General features: G+C 43.4%; 1 protein-coding gene across 1 annotated transcript in view; it reads right to left on the minus strand.

The window, feature by feature from the left end:
• The window catches only part of LOC137347443 (transmembrane protein 268-like), a 29,351-nt gene that overhangs the window by 2,264 nt on the left and 5,353 nt on the right, over positions 1–21,734 (minus strand). The window contains exons 4-7 of the mRNA XM_068011887.1: positions 19,026–19,169; positions 12,281–12,391; positions 9,398–9,484; positions 3,144–3,338 (exon numbers count right to left, since the gene is read on the minus strand). Of these exons, the coding sequence (XP_067867988.1) occupies positions 3,144–3,338; positions 9,398–9,484; positions 12,281–12,391; positions 19,026–19,169 (537 nt within the window). The remainder of the gene's footprint in view (positions 1–3,143; positions 3,339–9,397; positions 9,485–12,280; positions 12,392–19,025; positions 19,170–21,734) is intronic.

Below are 21,734 nucleotides of genomic sequence, written 5' to 3' on the forward strand. Positions count from 1 at the left end.
TTACAGTCCCAGTAGTGGCCACCGCTCCCAGTGGCGCTGCTGAGACAGATACCTGTCGGCCCGCTAATTGGCCAGCAGCTCCATTAGGTGGGACTTCCTGCCTCAATGAGGCTTGGGGACCAATTAAGGGCTTGGGGACCGCAAAATGCAGATTGGATCCTCAGGCCAGGAGGAGGCGGGATCGCCCCCAACTTTTCAGTCAGTGGATGGCTCCTGTCTGCCAAGGGTAAAATTCCAGCCAATTTAGAGAGACAGCACTGAAACTGGCCCTTCAGCCCACCGAGTCTGTGCCGACCATCAACCACCCATTTATACTAATCCTACACTAATCCCATATTCCTACCACATCTCCACCTGTCCCTATATTTCCCTACCACCTACCTATACTAGGGGCAATTTATAATGGCCAATTTACCTACTAACCTGCAAGTCTTTTGGCTGTGGGAGGAAACCCACGCAGACACAGGCAGAACTTGCAAACTCCACACAGGCAATACCCAGAATTGAACCTGGGTCACTGCAGCTGTGAGGCTGCGGTGCTAACCATTGCGCCACTGTGCCGCCCAAAATGGTGGACTGCAATCAACCTTCTAGTCTGCTATTCTTTACCTGTGTGGGACGATCAGATAATCTGAACATCAATCCAAATGAATGTGTAATTTTTGATGTGCACGTTTTACAAGAAAATATTTCACTAAGTTCTTTTCAAAACAAACTTTTACTTGTTGAATCTCATCTATACAAGCATCAAAATTACTGATTATTTCCATGTAAGCTTCTATTTTGGAAGTTAGATTTTAGAGGACTGAGTGTATGCACACTACTGTTCTATTCCATATATTTGTGAAACTTAAATTGACATTAAAGTTACAAAAAGGAAAAGTTGGACTTCTAAATGCTTATGATAATCTCAGCAGAAAATGTTTAACTTTTGTACAGTGTAATACTTTTTCCAATGGATGCAATATAAAATAGTGAACAGACTGACTACTGATATTTCAGTGCGTTGTGATATTCTGTTTTGGAGCACCAAGGCAGTAAAGACCTGCTACCCGACCGAACCTGACGGGTCCCGACGACATGTGTCGGGTTCGGGTCAGGTCGGGTTGCTCCTCCGGGTCTGGCTTTCGGGCTCAGGTCAGGTAGGGCCGGGGCCGGGGCCGGGTCCGGGTTGGGCCAGGGCCGGGTCGGGCACACAGAGTATTAATTGGACTTGAAAGATCGTTTAAAAAGAAACGGATTCAGAATCGGAAGGTGGTCGGGTCGGGCTCGGGTCCGGTCGGGCGCGGGAGAAAATGGAGGGATTTGGGCCAGTTCGGGCTCAGGTCCAATGTGGTTCTGTTGGGTTCGGGTTGGGTTTCTTTTTCCTGACCTGAGCAGGCCTTTACAAGGTAGATCTAATTTTGCCTTTGCACTGCTCGTCAAGATAGTTAAATGAAAAGTTTGGAGTCCAAGACGGACCCACATTTGACCGAGTTCCGCATTATAGCAGGTTCCAGTGTACTTGTTGAAAAGGTCGATCTAATTGAAATAATCCACTTAATTTTAAAAGTCCAGTTTCTGCAGAAGTAATCTACAATATTGTCAAACTCATCTCATTTACACAACCAATGTAACTACCAAGTTGAACTTATATTTCAAGAAAATATAAAGTGACAAGGAATTTTAAAATGTTTTTGATAAGCTTGATATGTCTCAGGTTCTGCTGTGTGAATGTCTGCAGGTCCTTTGCTACTCCGGTTAACATGTAGATCACAGGTCGATAGAATGAGGACATTCGGCCTGTGCTAGGTCCTGAACTACAGCCAACTATTGCAATCCCATTTTCCCTGCTCTTCCTCTTATTCTTTTATATTTTACCTTTTCAAATATTTAATTTACTGTTAAACAAGCTACTCCCCTTCATTCTTGTTGTGATAATCCTGTGTCAATGACCACTTGATTCCAATTTGCCAAATAGAGAAACAATCTCTCATTATTTACCTTCCCAAAACTTTTCCTGAATTTTAAAAACTTCTACCCTTCTGTTCTTCTCTGTTCCAGTTTAAAAAATGTACAGACTTTTTAAGCATTTCTTCGTAAATATAAATTCTCATTTCTGATATTGTTGTAGTCAATCCTTGCCGTACTGTTACCATGGTTCTGATAAACTTCCTATTGTGAGGTGCCCAGAAATATATTGACAATTCCAACTGTGACCTAACCAATGTCTTATACAAATTCAACAGTATTTCCTTTCCTATATATTCAATATTTCCTTTTAGAAAATCCAGAATCCCATTTGCCTGGTGAGCTACAAAGGAATTCAAATTGGTGTGGAGCACCAGTAAAGGCAGAACACGGCAGGCTGCCTGTTAATTATAAGTATTCATCCCACTGCCTTGATACATTCCACGTGAAAAAGTCTTGCACTCATTGACACTTCTGTGGTAAGATTCTGGAGAATACTTTTATTTCTGCTGTCATTGAATTTATGAGCACTGGACTGAAAGCAATAGCTATTACATTTGGAACCTTGCTACATTGCAATTCATACTGCAAATGCAAATACCTCATGTTAATACTAACAGACCTCAGTGTTCAGTTTTAGGATTTATCTTCCAATTAAGGAGCAGTGCTGAGAACAAACCTTTCCAAACCATCATATCCGTGAAATTCAAGTGGAAGAAACAAATAGAGTAAAATTTAAATATAGTAGAGGTAAAGCTGCCTGAGCCTTTGGGGGTCTGCAGACTGCATATGGATCATCATCATAGTTTGGAACAACAATAACTTACATTTATTTAGCACGTTTACTGCAGAAAAACATACCAAGAAACTCTCTAACAGAGAATCATACAGCACAGGAGGCCATGCATCGTGCTCATGCTGTCTTTTTGAAAGAGCTGTCCAATTAGTCCCACTCCCCTGCTCTTTCCACATATCCCTGCAATGTTTTCCTTTTAATTATTTATCCAATTTCCGTTTGAAAGTTATCACTGAATCTGCCTCCACCACCCTTTCAGGCAGTGCATACCAGATCATAACAACCCACCACGTAAAAAAATCCTCAGCACAGGGAAAACATAAAACACAAACTAAACTAAATTAGAAGATCCATCATTTCTGCTTCACTTGCAATTCAAGATAACAAATGATATTACCTCAGAAGTACCCTGAGGGTCGAAACTGGTTACGTCGCTGAAGGTAACCTTAGATTTATGATTCTTGTTATTGCTGGATAACAGGGGTTGTTGTTCCTCAGAGGTGACAACTACTTGACTCTGGACTTCTTTGTGCAGAGCCACAGTGTGTCCTGGTATCACGTACAGATGATTCAGCTGTTTTTGCAACTCTGACTATAATCAGACATAAACTGGCATTAGACAACTTGTGCAGTATATTACACAAAGCATGCTTTGGTACAACTTGAAGTAATTATTTGGCTTACAAGAAAACACCACTGGAAAGCTCAGCAATGTACAACAAATTTAAATCAGCAGATCTGATAGAGACACTTATAAACTTTAGCTGAGACTATTATTTGGTTATCAGTCAACACTACTAAGAACTGCCAACTGGCATTGCGACCAGGTCACAAGTTAAACAAAGAATGGAGATGACACACCAGAGGGGCAGGTAAGGAAAGTTTACACAACCTAAATAAATTTTCAGATCAGTTACCCATGTAAAATTCATTAATTTGAGTTGCATATTTCAATCAAAGGATTCTTAATAACACCACCATTTATTTATATCACGCCTTTAATGTAGCAAAATATCCAAAGGTGCTTCACAAAAGCGTTATCAAAGAGAATTTGGCACTGAGCCACATAAGGAGATATTAGGACAGATGACCATACCATTGATCAAAGGGGTAGATTTTAAGGGGTGTCCTAAAGAAGGAGAAAATTAGAGAATTGGAAAGGATTATGGAGGGAATTTCAGAACGTGGGCCTAGACAGCTGAAGGCATAATTGGCAATGGAGGAATGATTAAAATCGGGATTAAAATCTATGGGGCCGCAGTGAGGTGAGCTCTCCCAAGGATGTGTGGAAGAGGACAACCTCTCCAAGTGGCCAAGGAAGTGAGCAGCAGTAGTGTTATCCCTCCAAACTGGAGACAATGCACCAAGAGGATCCAGGACCTCTGGAGGGTATGGCAGGTGAGAGGCATAACACTTCCAGGTACCAAGCCCCACACTCTGATTTTCTCAGCACTGCCTCGCACAGCACTCCACAGAACAACGCACCTTGCAGCTCCAATCATTCCTCTATTTCCAGGCACCTCCTCATATCCCCATCTGAGCAACATACACGTGCACACACACATGCAAACACACACAGCCAGCCTATTGCCCTCTCGCACTCATGCCTTACAGTCACCCTCCACAAATGTTGTCCTTTCCTCCTCTCCACAATAGACTTTATGAAGACTCACAACTCTCTACTTTCTCTCCGTGCAGAAGAGAGCACACAACTTGGTGATACGCAGTGACCCTGGGGAGGAGGTGGCCCTCCAGTGACAGGCACCTGGCAGTTGCATGCCCACTTGGTCCACTGGGAAGGAGGTCTTGTTCCAAGAGGTTGCAGATGTCAGCAGTGACCTGCTATGAGACCCTGAGCCTCCTGAGGCACTGGTGCTCAGACACATCAGGAGAGCTGATCTTCTGCCTGTAGACCCTGTGCTGGGGGTCTCACCTCCTTCCAGCTGGATCTTGCTGTCCATCCCCTCTGCCCTGTGGAGGGGCATGCAACTGAGGAGAAGGCAGCTAGTGCTTCTGCTCTTACCCCTTATCAGAGGTGCATAAGATGCTCCCATGCCATGGTGAAGGTTGGCAACAAGTGCAGCTGAAGGTGCTAGACAGGTGAAGTCCCTTCAAGACGTTGGCAATCACCTGCCAAGGAGTTAAAGCATTCTCTGAAAGAAGAAGTGCTTTGAACAGCAGTCTTCCAATGACCATGGCTGGAGATCTTCAGTTTCACTGATCAAAGCCTTCCCAGTTTGTCAGTTTCACTGAAGAAGCTCTTCCCACTGTGCATGTGCCTTGGTGACCCCTGTTGGGAAACTGATCCCCAGCTGGAAAATCCAGAAATAAGGGTTAAAACATTTTTAATTACCTTAATAACTTACCCAACAGATCCAAGGGGGTTCCCTGCTCGCCTTCAATCCCACCTGCAGAAACCCAGAAGACGATGGGATGATGTCAGAATCGCAACCCAATGTAAATTTCAGGGGATTTAACTCCCCATGCGCACACCAACCTTTCCACCCCCCCCCCCCCCCCCCCACTTCCTGTAAAAACTCCCTCCCATTGTCTAGGGTCATACAAGAAAAATGGGCAAGCTGGGCAAAGTACTGTAACCGAATGAATTGTGTCAAATTGCAACTGCTTCTTATAAAGCCGTCTTTCAGAGTGATTCTGTTTTAGGAACATAGGAAGATAGGAACAGGAGTAGGCCATTCAGCCATTCGAGCCTGTCCTGCCATTCAATGAGATCATGGCTGATCTGCGGTCTAACTCCATCTACCTGCCTTTGGCCTATATCCCTTAATATCTTTGCTTAACAAAAATCTATCTATCTCAGATTTAAAATTAACAACTGTTCTACCTTCAACTGCTGTTTGTTGGAGAGAGTTTGAAACCTCTACCACCCTTTGCATGAAGAAGTGCTTCCTAACATCACTCCTGATCGGTCTGCTCCTAATTTTAGAATCTCCAACCAGTGGAAATAGTTTATCTTTATCTAGCCTGTCTTTTCCTGTTAATATCTTGAAGTAGTATCAAAGAAGTTCATGTCATATTCACAACTTGTACCTACTTTAGGCAGAGGTTCCTGGCCTTCAATACAAAACTGCCCTTATTGCGGGAACAGTGGCTTTAATGGCTCTGTTACTGGACTAGTAATCTAGAGGCCTGGACTAATGCTCCAGGGATATGAATATTAATCCCACCTTGGCAGCTGAGGAATTTAAATTCAGTTTAATAAACTTGGAATAAAAAGCTCGTCTCAGTAATAGTGACCATGTAACTACTGGATTATTGTTAAAAACCCATGTGGTTCACTCATGTCCTTGCTTGATCTGGGCTATATATGACTTTGGACCCATAGCAAAGTGGTTAATTCTCGACTGCCCTCCGAAATAGCCTAGTAAGCCACCCAGTTGTACCTGTCCCACCAGCAAGACAGATGCACCAGCACTGTGGTATACAGTCAGGAAGGAGTAGCCCTGGGAGTTCTCGACTCTGGACGGCATGACGTCTCATAGCGTCATGTCAAACACATGCAAGGAAACCTCCTACTGATTACCACCTACCATCCTCCCTCAGCTGTTGAAGCAGTTTTCCTCCATGTTGAATAGCACTTGGAAGAAACACTGAGGGTAGCAACGGTACAGATTGTACACTCGGTACCACCATTGCCAGCTGAGTACTGAAGGACGTAACTGCCAGACTGTGCTTGCGGCAGGTTGTGAGAGAACTAGCGTGTCAAAGCCACTTTACCTCAGCCTCACTAACCTACCTGTTGCAGGTTCATCCGTCCATGACAGGAGTGGTAGGAGTCAAAGTCTCAAATTAGCACTGAGGATGCTGTCCATCATGTTGAGTGGGATAGATTCAGAACAGAACTCAAAACTGTGCATCCCTGATGTGCTGTGGGCCATCTGTAGCAGCAGAATTGTATTCCACCACAATCTGTATCCTTGTGACATATTCCTCACTCTACCATTACCATCAAGCAAGGTGGCCAACCCTGGTTCAATAAGGAGTCTAGAAAAGCATATCAGGAGCAGCACCAAGTGCACCTGAAAATGAGGTACTAACTTGCTGAAGGTACAACACAGGACTACATCCATGCCAAACAATGGAAGTAGCATGCTATAGACAGAGCTAAATGATCCTACGACCAATGGATTCGACCAAAGCTCTGCAGTCCTGCCACATCCAGTCATGAATGGTGGTGGACAATTAAACAAAGAACAAGATGGGAGGCTCCATGAACATTCTCAATGATGGTGGAACTCAGCATTTGAGTACAAAAGCCAAGAATGCCTTTGCAAAGGATTGCAGCCATCTTCAGCCAGAAATGCCAAGTGAATGATCTATCCCAACATAATCCTGAGGTCGCCTCCATCACAGAAGCCAGTCTTCAGCCAATTCGATTCACTCAATGTGACATCAAAAAACAGCCGTGCACTGGATGAAGCAAAGGCTACGGGCTCTGACAACATCCCAACTGTAGTGCTGAAGACCCGTGCTCCAGAATTAGCTGGGCTTCTAGCCAAGTTATTCCAGTACAGCTACAAAACTAGCATCTACCCGACAAAGTGGAACATTTCCCAGGTATATCCTGCCCACAAAAGGCAAGAGAAATCCAATCTAGCCAATCCCATTTGCTGACTGTCAATCATCAGTAAAGTGATGAATGGGGTCATGACAGTACTATCAAGTGGCAGTAACTCACCAATAACCTGCTCACTTGCTCACTGTCCATGTCCATATGCAGCAAGACCTGTATAGGGAGAGGCAATATATACTTAATGGCCCAGTTCGAAAGAGTGTGCAGGGACAGGATAACCTGAGTTCATGTGTATCAATCTTTGAAGGTGCCAGAACATATTGAAAGAGTGTTAAGCAAAGCATATGGGATCTTGGGCTTTATAAATAAAGGCATTGAGTATAAAAGCAGGGATATGCTGAGCCTTTAAAAAGCTCTGGTTAGACCACAACTAGATTATTGCATCCAGTTCTGGTAAGCACACTATTGGAAGCATGTGAGGGTTCTTGAGAAAGTGCAGAGGAGATTTACCAGAATGGTTCCAAGGATGAGGGATTTTAGGTATAAGGTTAGCTTGGAGAAGCTGGGCTTGTTCAGGCTGGTGAAAGCAGGAAAGTTCAATTATTTCAGAAGAAAACTGGATGGGCACTTGAAAGAAATAAACTTGCAGGACTACGGGGTGGGGTGGGGGGAGGGGGGGGTGGAGAAATGGGACTGACTGGATTGCTCTCTGCAGAGAGCCAGCATGGACTCAATGGGCCAAATGGCCTCTTTTTGTGCTGTAATGGCTCTATGACTCTATAAGTGCCAGGCAATGACCATCCCCAATAAGAGTCTAACCAGCTCCCTTTGGCATTGAATGGGATTACCAGCACCAACTCCCTTCCTAACCATACTCTGGGTGTACCTACACCACATGGACTGCAGCGGTTCAAGAAGTGAGCTCACTGCCACCTTCTCAAAGACAATTAGGGATGGGCAACAGATGCTGACTTGCCAGCGGCACTCACATCCCATGATGGAACAAAAAAAAATCCTCCCTCCCCTCAGTATCCTTGGGGTCACCATTGACCAGGAACTTAACTGGATCCACCACATGAGTGCAAAATTCTGTGGATGCTGGAAATCTGAAACTAAAACAGAAAATTCTGGAAATACTCAGCAGGTCAGGCAGCATCTGTAAAGGGAAAAACAGAGTTAACGGCCAAAAAAGTTAATTCTTTTTCTCTCCAAAGATGCTGCCTGACCTGCTGAGTCTTTCCAGCATTTTCTGTTTTTGTTTCAGCCATATCAATAACGTGGTTATAAGAGTAGGTCAGAAGCTGAGCATTCTGTATGAATTACTCACCTCCCCAAAGCCTTTCCAGCATCTACAAGGCACAAGTCAGGAGTGTGACAGAATACTCTCCACTTGCCTGAATGAGTGCAGCTCCAACAATACACAAATCATTAGACACCATTCAGGACAAAGCAAACTGCTTTATTGGCACTTCATCCACAAGTCCCTCTATCACCACTATACCATGGCAGCAGTACCATCTACAGATGCACTCCAGCAACTCGTCAAGGTTTCTTCGACAGCGCCTCCCAAAACCCTTGATCTCTAACACCTAGAAGGACAAGGGCAGCAGGTGCATGCGAACACCACCACCTACAAGCTCCCCTCCAAGACACGCATCATCCTGATTTGGAAATATTTCACTGTTTCTTCACTGTTGCTGGCTCAACGTTCTGGAACTCTTTCCCTAACAGCACTGTGGGGGCACCTTCAGAGCATGGACTGCAGCGGTTCAAGAAAGTGGCTCACTGGCACCTTGTCAAGGGCAATTAGGGATGGGAAATAAATGCTGACCTTGCCAGCAAGTCCCACATCCCTTGAATGATTTTTTAAAAACTAACTGCTGTCAAAGTGGCAACCTTTGATATTTAGCAAGACCCAAAGGAGAATAGAAATGTCAAACTGATGCATGAGGAAATTCTCTTTTGTAATTAGTGATTCTTTAATCTGCATTTAACCCTGTCAGTGCTACAGGCTGGCATGGAGGACAGGGGAGTGGGAAATTGTTCCATTCCTCAACACTGACATCTCTTGATTGAGACTGGAGTTTCATTTTAAAAGTCAAACATGCATATATTACCTGGAAGAAGAAATCCATCTTCCTTTGCTCAAGTAGGGTTGTCAGTATTTCTTTGCATTTCTCAAGGTTAAAATATATGAATAATAGCTGATAGAAATTGTTAAGGTTCATGCCTGACAAGTCTACTGAGTGTACAATGTAATATCATAGGGCCTAGTGAGGCTTTATATGCATTGATAGAAAATTATAAAAGGAAATTATGTATGGTGTTTAATCTTGTACTCTGTAGTTTAGTGTTTTATTATAAGTCCATTCATCATTTCATGATGTTTCAGAAGAGAAGCAAGAAAAATATAATTGCCTTGATTTGCCAGGAGAACAGCGCACACAAAGATTATCTTAATCCATTGATTCAAAGCAATTCAAAGTAGAAAGAGGAAATTAAGATATATGGATTTATACTGAAAAGACTTTGTTTGCTTGGGGGAGAATTTCAACTTATGCCAGTTTAATGGGACTGGAAACATCCACTGAAACCCATTGAAACTCGGGCCTCAGCTGCATCAACGTTCTGATGTAGCTTGCCAGTTGGGGTTTTAGGAATTTTATTCGACTCTGATGTCAAGCCAACTTGCAGGTAGGTCCTGGGACGTTGGTGGGTGGGTGGCGGGGTGGAGCTTGTGTGTGAGCCCAGGCTGGCAGCAGTCCACAATATTTTTTTGTGGAGCTAGGAGGAGGAAATAAAGTTTGCTTACGTTTATGCGGGCGGTCTCCAGACGTCACTTTAAGCACCAAGGTTAGGCCATAGAAGACTTGCACCAACCGTGCCCATTTGCTCAACAATTTTGCATTGGAGTCTGAAATTTGTGTCCCAACCCCCCACATTAATTATTCTCCCAAAAATCAGTTAAAATGAGTTTGAATTTCTCCCCCTTGTGTATGCCTCTATTATCTTGTAGAAAAATTATGAGGACAAGGATAAGGATAATCCTGATACAAAATAAAGACATGAAAATTCTTTGATATATGCTAGGGTGTCGATGATCAATAGGGGTCAACGGGAGCCAGAGAAACTGATGATACAATGCACATATTAAGGGTTGATAAGTTTGGATTGAAAGGAAATGTCCAAATATTAGTCCAAAGATACACAAGAAGCCTCCATTTAAAAGCTTTAATCTTGGAGTACAAAAGAAGCAAAAGACTGCTACAAACTAGAGGCCTGCTTTAGATTGGGAAAAAGAACCCAACCCAAACCCAACCGAACCACAGCGAGCCGGAGCCCGAGCAGGCCCGACTCCCTCCGAGTTTGCCCCAAGCCCGACCTGACCCTAAGCCCGACCTGACCCTGACCCCGACCCGACCCGAACCCACCACTACTCAGCTACTACTACTAGAGGCCTGCTACCCGACCCGAACCCGACAGGACCCGACAACATATGTTGGGTTTGGGTCGGGTCGGGTTGGGTCGGGCCCATCTTCTGGGGCTGGCTTTCAAGCTCGGGTCATGTCGGGCCGAGTCCAGATCGAGTCAGATCGGGTCGGGCCGGACACACATTGTAAGTGCTCTGCTGGTAAGTATTAAAAATAAAAACTTACCTGAGCTGGGAGTCCGGGACGAAACTGAGTCTGCGCCGTGAGTGAGTGATGTCACTATGACGTCTCACGCATGCGCTGCAGCTTCTTGCAGGTTCGATATCAGGAAGGTAAGTAAAGGGATGGTCGGGTCAGGGTCAGGCTGGGTTGGGCTCGGGCGGGGTCGGGTCGAGTTCTTTTTCCCGACCTAATGCAGGCCTCTAGTCTCGACTACAAACCACTGGTGTATGTTTCAGTGAGTGAGTCAAATTTCCTTATTGTTTGCAAGAGTTACAAGGATTGATTCAGACCGAAGTGAATGCAGGTCAACTCATCAAAAACAAAAAAAAGAGCTCCTTAACATGCTATGAAATAAAGAGTTAACCAGAAAAAGATAAAGAAATTCCTGAGCAATCAGGGATAAAGAAGATTGCCGTTGACTTACTGGAGGTGTAACCTAACATTGGAAACAATTTATTGGATCACAGACAAAAATTGAACCATTATACAGCAAGATTAGTTCAACCTTGCAACTGCCCGATTGGAGAGATAATGCATTTCATTTTCATCCTTAGACTATAAGTGTTGCCACAGGAAACAAATTGTTACTTCATTGGATAAAGTGCCCACAGTGAAGCCCCAAAGCAGCACCAAGTGGTGGGCATCATGTTATCAAAGACTACTGCTACCTGAGCAAAGCTGAATGACACTGTGCTATTACAGTTTTGAACAAAACTATTACTTTTGTAATTACATTATATTGCATGTTCAGAAATCAGAAAATAAAGTCACTACCAACATTATTGTCACTCACTCGGTCCTTCATCTACTAAAATGTCAGCTTGGCCCAATTGGTAGCACTCTCATCTGATTCCCTTCACAGGCTAGAACACATAATTTAAGATGACACTTCAGTGCTGCTTCTGTGGGAGTGCTCTATTTCAGATAAAGCAGTTTATCAAATGGCTTTAAAGGCTTCCTATTCGAAGAGTGTAGGGTGAACTAAACCAACACTACCAGATTATCTAATTATACATTTACTGTTGAAAGGATCTGGTTATGCACAAAATGCTCAATTTACCTATATAAAACTCATTTGTTGGTAAGTGTTAAATGGATGTCAATTCTTTTCTTGAATAGTTTTTACCTAAAGCTGCACTTTGTCCTGTTGGTAATTGAGTGTTGGCTTAATTCATATTAATCAACATGTATTATATTTGACAGTTCAAAACAAGCTATATATGGCTTTATTTGATAAATCTTAAGGCAGATATGGTAAATCCTAATACATAATTGTGGACATCACCATTTATTTTTTCCTGCATCTGTTAACGGCAAGACTTCAGACTTAAATAGTAAAAGGGATACTTGAAGTATACTTCTGAAACCCTCCATGGTGTCTGTGATCCCCACCAATAGATTGTGGCTCATTAGCGTTTCATTCACAACAGCGAGACGCAGATCTGTGTTTACATTAATCTGGAAAAGAAACAAATAAAGTGTCTGAAGACAACAAATGTAAAACATGTCATTTATACAATAAACGATAGCTGAGAAAGGAATCAATGAACTGGGAGGGTTATCAAATTGTCCTTCCACTGCTGGGATCCACATTTAAATCCAGCCCAGACTGATGAAATTATAAAGTGAACTGAAATTAGGTCGTGACCAAACCAGTATCAAGTGTGCACAAATCCAATGAAAAGCTAAATTTCCACAACTCCATACCAAATCTCACAGTTTGAAAACATGGTTGGAATTAGAAATTTAAAATACTGGTTTGGTGGAGAATTTTCATCTGAGGTTGGGTTTAAGGCACATTGTTTTCTTTTTATTCATTTATGGGATGTAGGCATTGCTGGCTAGGCCGGCATTTATTGCCCATCCCTAATTGCCCTTGAGAAGGTGGTGGTGAGCTGCCTTCTTGAACTGCTGCAGTCCATTTGGGGTAGGGACACCCACAGTGCTGTTAGGAAGGCAGTTCTAGGATTTTGACCCAGTGACAGTGAAGGAATGGCGATATAGTTCCAAGTCAGGATGGAGTGTGACTTGGAGGGAAACTTGCAGGTGGTGGTGTTCCCAACCATTTGCTGCCCTTGTCCTTCTAAGTAGTAGAGGTCACAGGTTTGGAAGGTGCTGTCTAAAGAGCCTCGGTGGGTTGCTGCAGTGCATCTTGTAGATGGTACACACTGCTGCCACTCTGCATCGGTGGTGGAGGGAGTGAATGTTTGTGGAGGGGTTTCCAATCAAGCTGGCTGCTTTGTCCTGGATGGTGTCGAGCTTCTTGAGTGGTGTTGGAGCTGCACCCATCCAGGCAAGTGGAGAGTATTCCATCACACTCCTGACTTGTGCCTTGTAGATGGTGGACAGGCTTTGGGGAGTCAGGAGGTGAGTTACTTGCCGCAGGATTCCAAGCTTCTGACCTTGTAGCCACAGTATTTATATGGCTACTCCAGTTCAGTATCTGGTCAATGGTAACCCCTAGGATGTTGATAGTGGGGGATTCAGTGATCGTAATGCCATTGAATGTCAAGGGGAGATGGTTGGATTCTCTCTTGTTGGAGATGGTCATAGCTTAGCACTTGTGTGGTGCGAATGTTACTTGCCACTTATCGGCCCAAGCCTGGATTGTTCGGGTCTTGCTGCATTTCTACACGGACTACTTCGTATCTGAGGAGTAGCAAATGGTGCTGAACGTTGTGCAATCATCAGTGAACATCCCCACTTCTGACATTATGATTTGAAGGAAGGTCATTGATGAAACAGCTGAAGATGGTTGGGCCTAGAACACTACTCTGAGGAATTCCTGCAGTGATGTCCTGGAGCTCAGATGATTGACCTTCAACCACCACAACCATCTTCCTTTGCGCTAGGTATGACTCCAACCAGCGGAGAGTTACCCCCTGATTCCCATTGACCTCAGTTTTGCTACAGCTCCTTGATGCCATACTCTGTCAAATGCTGCCTTGATGTCAAGAGCAGTCACTCTCACCTCATCTCTTGAGTTCAGCTCTTTTGTCCATGTTTGAACCAAAGCTGTAATGAGGTCAGGAGCTGAATGGCCTTGGCGGAACCCAAACTGAGCGTCACTGAGCAGGTTATTGCTGAGCAAGTGCTGCTTGATGGCACTGTTGATGACACTTTCCATTACTTTACTGATGATTGAGGGTAGATTGATGGGGTGGTAATTGGCCAGGTTGGACTAGTCCTGCTTTTTGTGTACAGGACATACCTGGGCAATTTTCCACATTGTTGGGTAGATACCAGTATTGTAGCTGTACTGGAACAGCTTGGCTAAGGGTGGGCAAGTTCTGGAGCACAGGTCTTCAGTACTATTGCCGGAATGTCATCAGGGCCCATGGTCTTTGCAGTATCCAGTGTCTTCAGTCGTTTCTGGTTATCACGCGGAATCGAATTGGCTGAAGTCTGGCGTCTGTGATCTTGGGGACTTTGGGAGGAGGCCGAGATCGATCATCAACTTGGCACTTCTGGCTGAAGATTGTTGCAAATGTTTCAGCCTCATCTTTTGCACTGGTGTGCTGGACTCCCCCATCATTGAGGATGGGGAGATTTGTGGAGCCACCTCCTCCAGTTAGTTGTTTAATTGCCCACCACCATTCACAGCTGGATGTGGCAGGACTGCAGAGCTTAGATCTGATCCTTTGGTTATGAGATTGCTTAGCTCTGTCTATCACATGCTGCTTATGCAGTTTGGCACGTAAGTATTCCTGGCCTGTAGCTTCACCAAGTTGACACCTCATTTTGAGGTATGCCTGGTGCTGCTCCTGGCATGCTCTCCTGCACTCTTCATTGAAGCCCGGCTTGATGGTAATGGTAGAGTGGGGGATATGCCGGGCCATGAGGTTACAGATTGTGGTTGAGTACAATTCTACTGCTGCTGATGGCCCACAGCACCTCATGGATGCCCAGTTTTGCATTGCTAGATCTGTTTGAAATCTACGCCATTTAACACGGTGGTAGTGCCACACCACACGATGGAGGGTATCTTCAATGTGAAGGCGGGACTTCATCTCCACAAGGACTGTGCAGTGGTCACTCCTACCAATACTGTCATGAACAGATGCTTCTGCGGCAGGCAGATTGGTGAGGACAAGGTCAAGTATGTTATTCCCTCTTGTTGGTTCCCTCACCACCTGCCACAGACCCAGTCTAGCAGCTATGTCCTTTAGGACTGGGTCAGTCATTGTGCTACTGAGCCATTCTTGGTGATGGACATTGAAGTCCCCCACCCAGAGTACATTTTGCACCCTTGCCACCCTCAGTGCTTCCTCCAAGTGGTGTTCAACATGGAGGAGTACTGATTCATCGGCTGAGGGAGGGCAGTAGGTGGTAATCAGCAGGAGGTTTCTTTGCCCATGTTTGATCGGATGCCATGAGACTTCATGGGGTCCAGAGTCGATGTTAAGGACTCCCAGAGCGACTCCCTCCGTACTGTATACCACTGTGCCGCCACCTCTGCTGGGTCTGTCCTGCCAGTGGGACAGGTCATACCTGGAGATTGTGATGGCGGTGTCTGGGACATTGTCTGTAAGGTATGATTCCGTGAGTATGACAATGTCAGGCTGTTGCTTGACTAGTCTGTGGGACAGCTCTTCCAACTTTGGCACAAGCCCCCAGACATTAGTAAGGAGGACTTTGCAGGGTCAACAGGGCTGGGTTTACTGTTGTTGTTTCCGGTGCCTAGGTCGATGCCAGTTGGTCTGTCTGGTTTCATTCTTTATTGGCTTCGTAGCAGTTAGATACAACTGAGAAGCTTGCTAGGCCGTTTCAGAGTGCAATTAAAAGTCAACTACATTGCTGTGGGTCTGGAATCACATGTAGGCCAGACTAGATAAGGACAGCAGATTTCCTTAACTTTAGGGTATTAGTAAACCAGAAGGGTTTTTACAACAAACGACAATGGTTTCATAGCCATCATTAGACTAGGTTTTAATTCCAGATTTATTAATTGAATTCAAATTCCACCTTCAGCTGTGGTGGGATTCAAACCCATGTCCCCACAGCAATACCCTGGGTCTCTGGGTTACTAGTCCAGTGACAATACCACTACGCCACCACCTCCCCGTGGGGGGAGTAGAAGGTGTTTTGTCTTCTATCTAACCTATGTTTTGCCTACGAGTGTTTCCAAAAAGTGGAAATGTTCTATTCCTACCACTGATACCTCTCATTCTGATGAGCAAAAGATTCACAAAAAATAAATATAAAACAAAAAACCAATTGAGCTATGATTCCCAAAAAGTTTTCATCTTCAAGGATTGCAGTTAATCCATGTAAACTCTGGAATTCTAAACAGTCAAACTGCCATTACGCTTAAAAATAATTTACTAATAAAGTGAAATATTTCACTAATTGAATTTCAGGTTTTACTCCAAAACTACAGAATTACTCTCTAGTAAACTGCAAAATATACTTTATTTCAACTTCCCTCTTCTTTCAGATTCCACAAGTAATTCCTTAATCAAAAACATCTAGTCAAGTAATCTCCTATGAGGCATGTGCTGATGTTGCTCTTCACCCAGTGGACAGGAAGCATTTAATGTACTGGTCTGGGAGTCTCTGTTAGAACTCAGATAGCCAGTCGATGAAGGATAGAACACTGGAATATATAGAACATAGAACAGAGAACAGTACAGCACAGTACAGGCCCTTCGGCCCACGATGTTGTGCCGAACCTTGAACCTACTCTAAGATCAAACTAACTACCTACCCTTCATTCTACTATCATCCATGTACCTATCCAAGAGTCGCTTAAATGTCCCTAATGTATCTGCTTCTACCACCACCGCTGGCAGCGCATTCCATGCACCCACCACTCTGTGTAAAGAACCTACCTCTGACATCTCCCCGAAACCTTCCTCCAATCACCTTAAAATTATGCCCCCTGGTGATAGCCCTTTCCACCCTGGGAAAAAGTCTCTGGCTATCTACTCTGGAGTTCAGAAGAGTGAGGGGGGAATCTCATAGAAACCTATAAAATTCTAATAGGACTTGACAGGGTAGATGCAGGATGTTCCCGATGGTGGGGGAGTCCAGAAACAGGGGTCATATTCTAAGGATAAGGGGTAAACCTTTCAGGACTGAGATGAGGAGAAATTTCTTCACCCAGAGTGGTGAGCCTGTGGAATTTGCTACCACAGAAAGCAGTTGAGGCCAAAACATTGTATGTTTTCAAGAAGGAGTTTAGTTTAGTTTAGAGATACAGCACTGAAACAGGCCCTTCGGCCCACCGAGTCTGTGCCGACCATCAACCACCCATTTACACTAATCCTACATTAATTCCATATTCCTACCACATCCCCACCTGTCCCCATATTTCCCTACCACCTACCTATACTAGGGGCAATTGCTAATGGCCAATTTACCTATCAACCTGCAAGTCTTTGGCATGTGGGAGGAAACCGGAGCACCCGGAGGAAAGCCACACAGACACAGGGAGAACTTGCAAACTCCACACAGGCAGGTACCCAGAATTGAACCCGGGTCGCTGGAGCTGTGAGGCTGCAGTGCTAACCACTGCGCCACTGTGCCGTTAGATATAGCTCTTGGGTCTAAAGGGATCAAAGGGTATGGGGCGAAAGCGGGAACAGGTTACTGAGCTGGATGATCAACCATGATCATAATGAATGGCGGAGCAGGCTCGTAGGGCCGAATGGCCGACTCCTGCTCCTATTTTCTGTGTTTCTATGTATTTTCTCATTTCTAGCATTTAACTTTTGAGTATAAGTTTAGAATTTATTAGCAGAAGCATGATTACCACTATCCCTCCCCAGTTGTGCCACAGTTTGTTTAAATTTACATTACAAGTGCAGTCCTTAAAAAAAGTGAACACCAATTTTGAAGCAATATAAAAGTCTCAAATGCTGTAACAATACTAACACAATAGTGCTGTCAATTGAAAAGTAATGTGAGCTAAACACTGCAAAAGTTTGATGGAAAAAGAAAGCCCCAAAAAACCTTGCAACATCATATTGAACTGCATACTGCAAAGTACTCACTACATTTTTTGAAATCTGCAACTACAAAATCCTTGTCTCACTTTGTGTGCTTCTAATCAATACACACAGCAGCCAGAATGTCATAAGCCATACAGAGGAAACTCGGCAAGTTCGAGGCCATCCACTGCGTCATCAATAACATCTTACAAATGATAAAACATCAATATTAGTAGATTTTACAATTCACATTCCAGTTTTCTTTTAAACTTCCATTTTGGGCTCTTCAAGCTGATGGCGATTATTGCTCAGGAATGGAACACACAACGTTTAAAGGACATTGTGTCAAGCATCAAGGGCTCCCTGGTCAAGAATAGCAGTTAGATACAAAACAAAGGCTTCTCCTCTACTTTGACCCAGGAAGATGCCTTAGCCACAAAATCACTAACACCAACTTTAACACTTTTCCATATCTCACACCATATCTGATCCCTGTTGTCTCAACAAGTGAGATTGTTGATTTTTAAAAAGGTAGTTTGGTTATGCAGTCTGATTTCCTCTGCATACCAATTCAGCTCTGTCACACTGTCATGTTCAATGACTCTTTCAAGCCACACTCCTTTTAGATCCATGAGCCAGTTCCTGTCGTTAATAACGCCAACACATTTTTGATAACCAACTCAGACTCCATTATATCTAAAATGTCATCTTAGTTGCCAGTCTATTACCGGTTCCCACGTTGGCTTATTACAGTCGTGAGTCCCAATGGTTTTGGATTCATTTTGCAGCCAGCAGTGCAGGATCTGCACTTTTAGTAACTGATTTCACTTGTGCAGATCTCATGCAAACTAAAAGCGGGACAGGAAAACACTGGGAAAGAGCATGAATTCAAATTGCACTGACTGCACACATTGTTACATATATATATAAAAATACAGGTGAGTCCCCAGTTAATACCCACCACCTGAATACAATTTAAACCCAACTGATAAACAAATAACAGTCTCAAACTCCAATGAGTTTCCATCTAGAACCCTCACCTCGTGGTATGGATAAGATTGAGAATTTCCTAAGATGACAATCATGGGTATTACATGTTGGATAATAACAGAGTTGCCTCTACACTACAAATTGGGCAATAGCAGCTTTCTTCCCCATACCTTCTTGGTGTATCGATCAAGGAGCAGTATAATGATGATGGTGACAACTGTTGCACCCAGGCTCACAAGCAGGTAAAACAGAACATTCATGTTGAGCTGATGAAAGGTGGAGTATATGTTCCCCCAAGCAGTCAGGTAGAAAATCTGTAAAAGGGAAGTGTATATACAAATGGAAAGTACCCATATTTGTGTAATCTAAACTTTGATGAAATGATTATTACTATTGTTATAAAGCCTTTAGGGGCTGTTAACATTTAAAAAGAGAAAGTCAAATTCCCAGTTATTACTGAAAGAATTATGCCACGCATGTTTTAAACAAAAAACTTTACTGTACAAGAGTTAAGAGTTAAACAAAGCAGAACACTACTAACAATATTACAATTTGGAAACACTTACACTTTAAACTCTAAATCTCAACAGAACACCCCTGTTTGACTGTTACTTCCATCCCAAGAGTTGCTCTATACTTTACAGGATCTTGGCGGTTTGGTTCACTTCTCCTAGGACCAATCCAAAGTGTACCAGCTGTTAGGAATTCACTTCAATTTCCTTAATTTCTCAGCTATCTTCTGAGGTATAAAATCTCCCAAATTTGGACTTCTCAGCTTGAGCAGGGGCCTGCTTCAAAACAGAAACACCCCTGGTTCCTGATGGCCTCTTTGATCTTGAGCCCAGTTGCTTTCAAAGCCAACAGCTTTCCAAAAGCCAACAGCTTTCTCTGTGGCCAACAGCTTGTCTGAAGCCAACAGCTTTCCAAAAGCCAACTGCCAACTAAACAAGCCCACCCGCTGTTCTATGGCTCTCACCTCTCTAACTCTGTCTCTGTAAACACTCATGGAGAGATCTTTGACCTTTGAATCTTGAGTGGGCTGCAACCTTTTGAAATTCTTACAGCTACACTTTAATTCCCCACATCTAAAAGTGACCTCTAAAATATTAGTGAAAACCATGAACCAGATGATCGTAACACAATGGAACATTCAAGCAAAAATTAACATCAATTGTACAGAGGTTCACAACTGTTGTAATAGCAGGGAGATACTTTTCTAGCAAATCTGCATAACATTGATGTCACGTTTCATTTTCTGCAGATCTTGTCAGTCTCTGCTGAATAATTTTTAGTCTTGCTCCAGTACCTGGACGCTATCAAGAGTCAATCTTATTGTTAAAGAGAAGAACTTAATGAAATGGCATGTTTGAGAATTGAGGGCTGTACTAAATGATGTTAAACACTTAGCTGCTAACTAATAAGTAATACATATGGGATGCTGCAGAAATTTCTGCTCATTTCTGTTGCTATGTGTTGATTAATCTATGAAGAATAACTACAGCCTTTCAAACCTGCCACCTCAGCCACAGTGCTTCAGTCTGGGTGCAAAAAGGTATACATGATACAATCAATTGCAAAGAAATTAATGTCAGCATTATCTAGGCAGGAGTGGAAATGGATTCGAAGCATCACTTTTCATCAACATTTTACCCAGCTATCGTAAGGATAGGAGGTGGGACATACAGAGATACCTGCAAGAATGCTGTCCATGCTGGAGCACCAAAGCAGTCTAGATTGGGGATGGAGGTCTTTAGATTCCTGGCTATATCTTGGCTCTAGTTATTTAATCCAGCTGGACTATCCTCAAAAGGATTTTTATACAATATTCTTTCATTCTGCTGGTGATAAAGTCTGTTTGAGCTCCTATCCAACTCTGTGTTTTCTGAACATTTTTCTGCTATGACCTTTTTATTTATTTATTTATTTATTTTTATTTAGAGATGCAGCACTGAAACAGGCCCTTCGGCCCACCGTGTCTGTGCCAACCATCAACCACCCATCTTATACTAATCCTACATTAATCCCATATCCCCTACTACATCCCCACAATTTTCCTACCACCTACCTACACTAGGGGCAATTTACAATGGCCAGTTTACCTGTCAACCTGCAAGTCTTTGGCTGTGGGAGGAAACCTGAGCACCCGGCGGAAACCCACGCGGTCACAGGGAGAACTTGCAAACTCCACAAAGGCGGTACCCAGAATCAAACCCGGGTCGCTGGAGCTGTGAGGCTGCGGTGCTAGCCGCATGTATACATAATGAATTTGATAATGATTTAGACAGTTTTAATCTCCAATTAGTGATGACAGCAAAATATGGAATTCCCACACAATTTCTGTTCACATGTCTTTCTGTGCTTTTGATTACTTTTAGTTATTTTATCATTGGCCTTGCTCACTGGACTCATTTATAATGTGTGAATACTTTTGCTTTGTTCGATAATAGAGTGAGCTCCTAAGCTTACAAATAATTGTCTGTTGTATCCCAGCTGTCACTTCTAACTGAGTTTAAATAAGCAGAGTGCATTCAGCTGGAGAGTCAAACTTTTTAAAAGAATAATATAGGAGCCAGGTTACAAATTCCTCATAATGGTGAGCATGACAACTTCAAAAGAAGCAGTCTCATCCTCACTGCTCTCCTGCTGAGAGTTATTTCCATTAACAGTTGTGGAATTTCTCATCCACTTTAAACATTCTCCTAACATTTGTCATGCAGAGTCAGTAAGTCCCAGACGTAGAAACCAATCATTTATTTTCAGTGGCTCTAAACATTCCTGCAACCGAGTCAAAACTTAAAATTGGAGGTTCAAGTATTCACAGATCTAGTATGAAAACTATTTCAGATACTCAGGGGTTAATTTTGACTCTGCGTGATGTT

This window comes from Heterodontus francisci, chromosome 32 (genome assembly GCF_036365525.1).
Source record: "Heterodontus francisci isolate sHetFra1 chromosome 32, sHetFra1.hap1, whole genome shotgun sequence".
NCBI lineage: Eukaryota > Metazoa > Chordata > Chondrichthyes > Heterodontiformes > Heterodontidae > Heterodontus > Heterodontus francisci.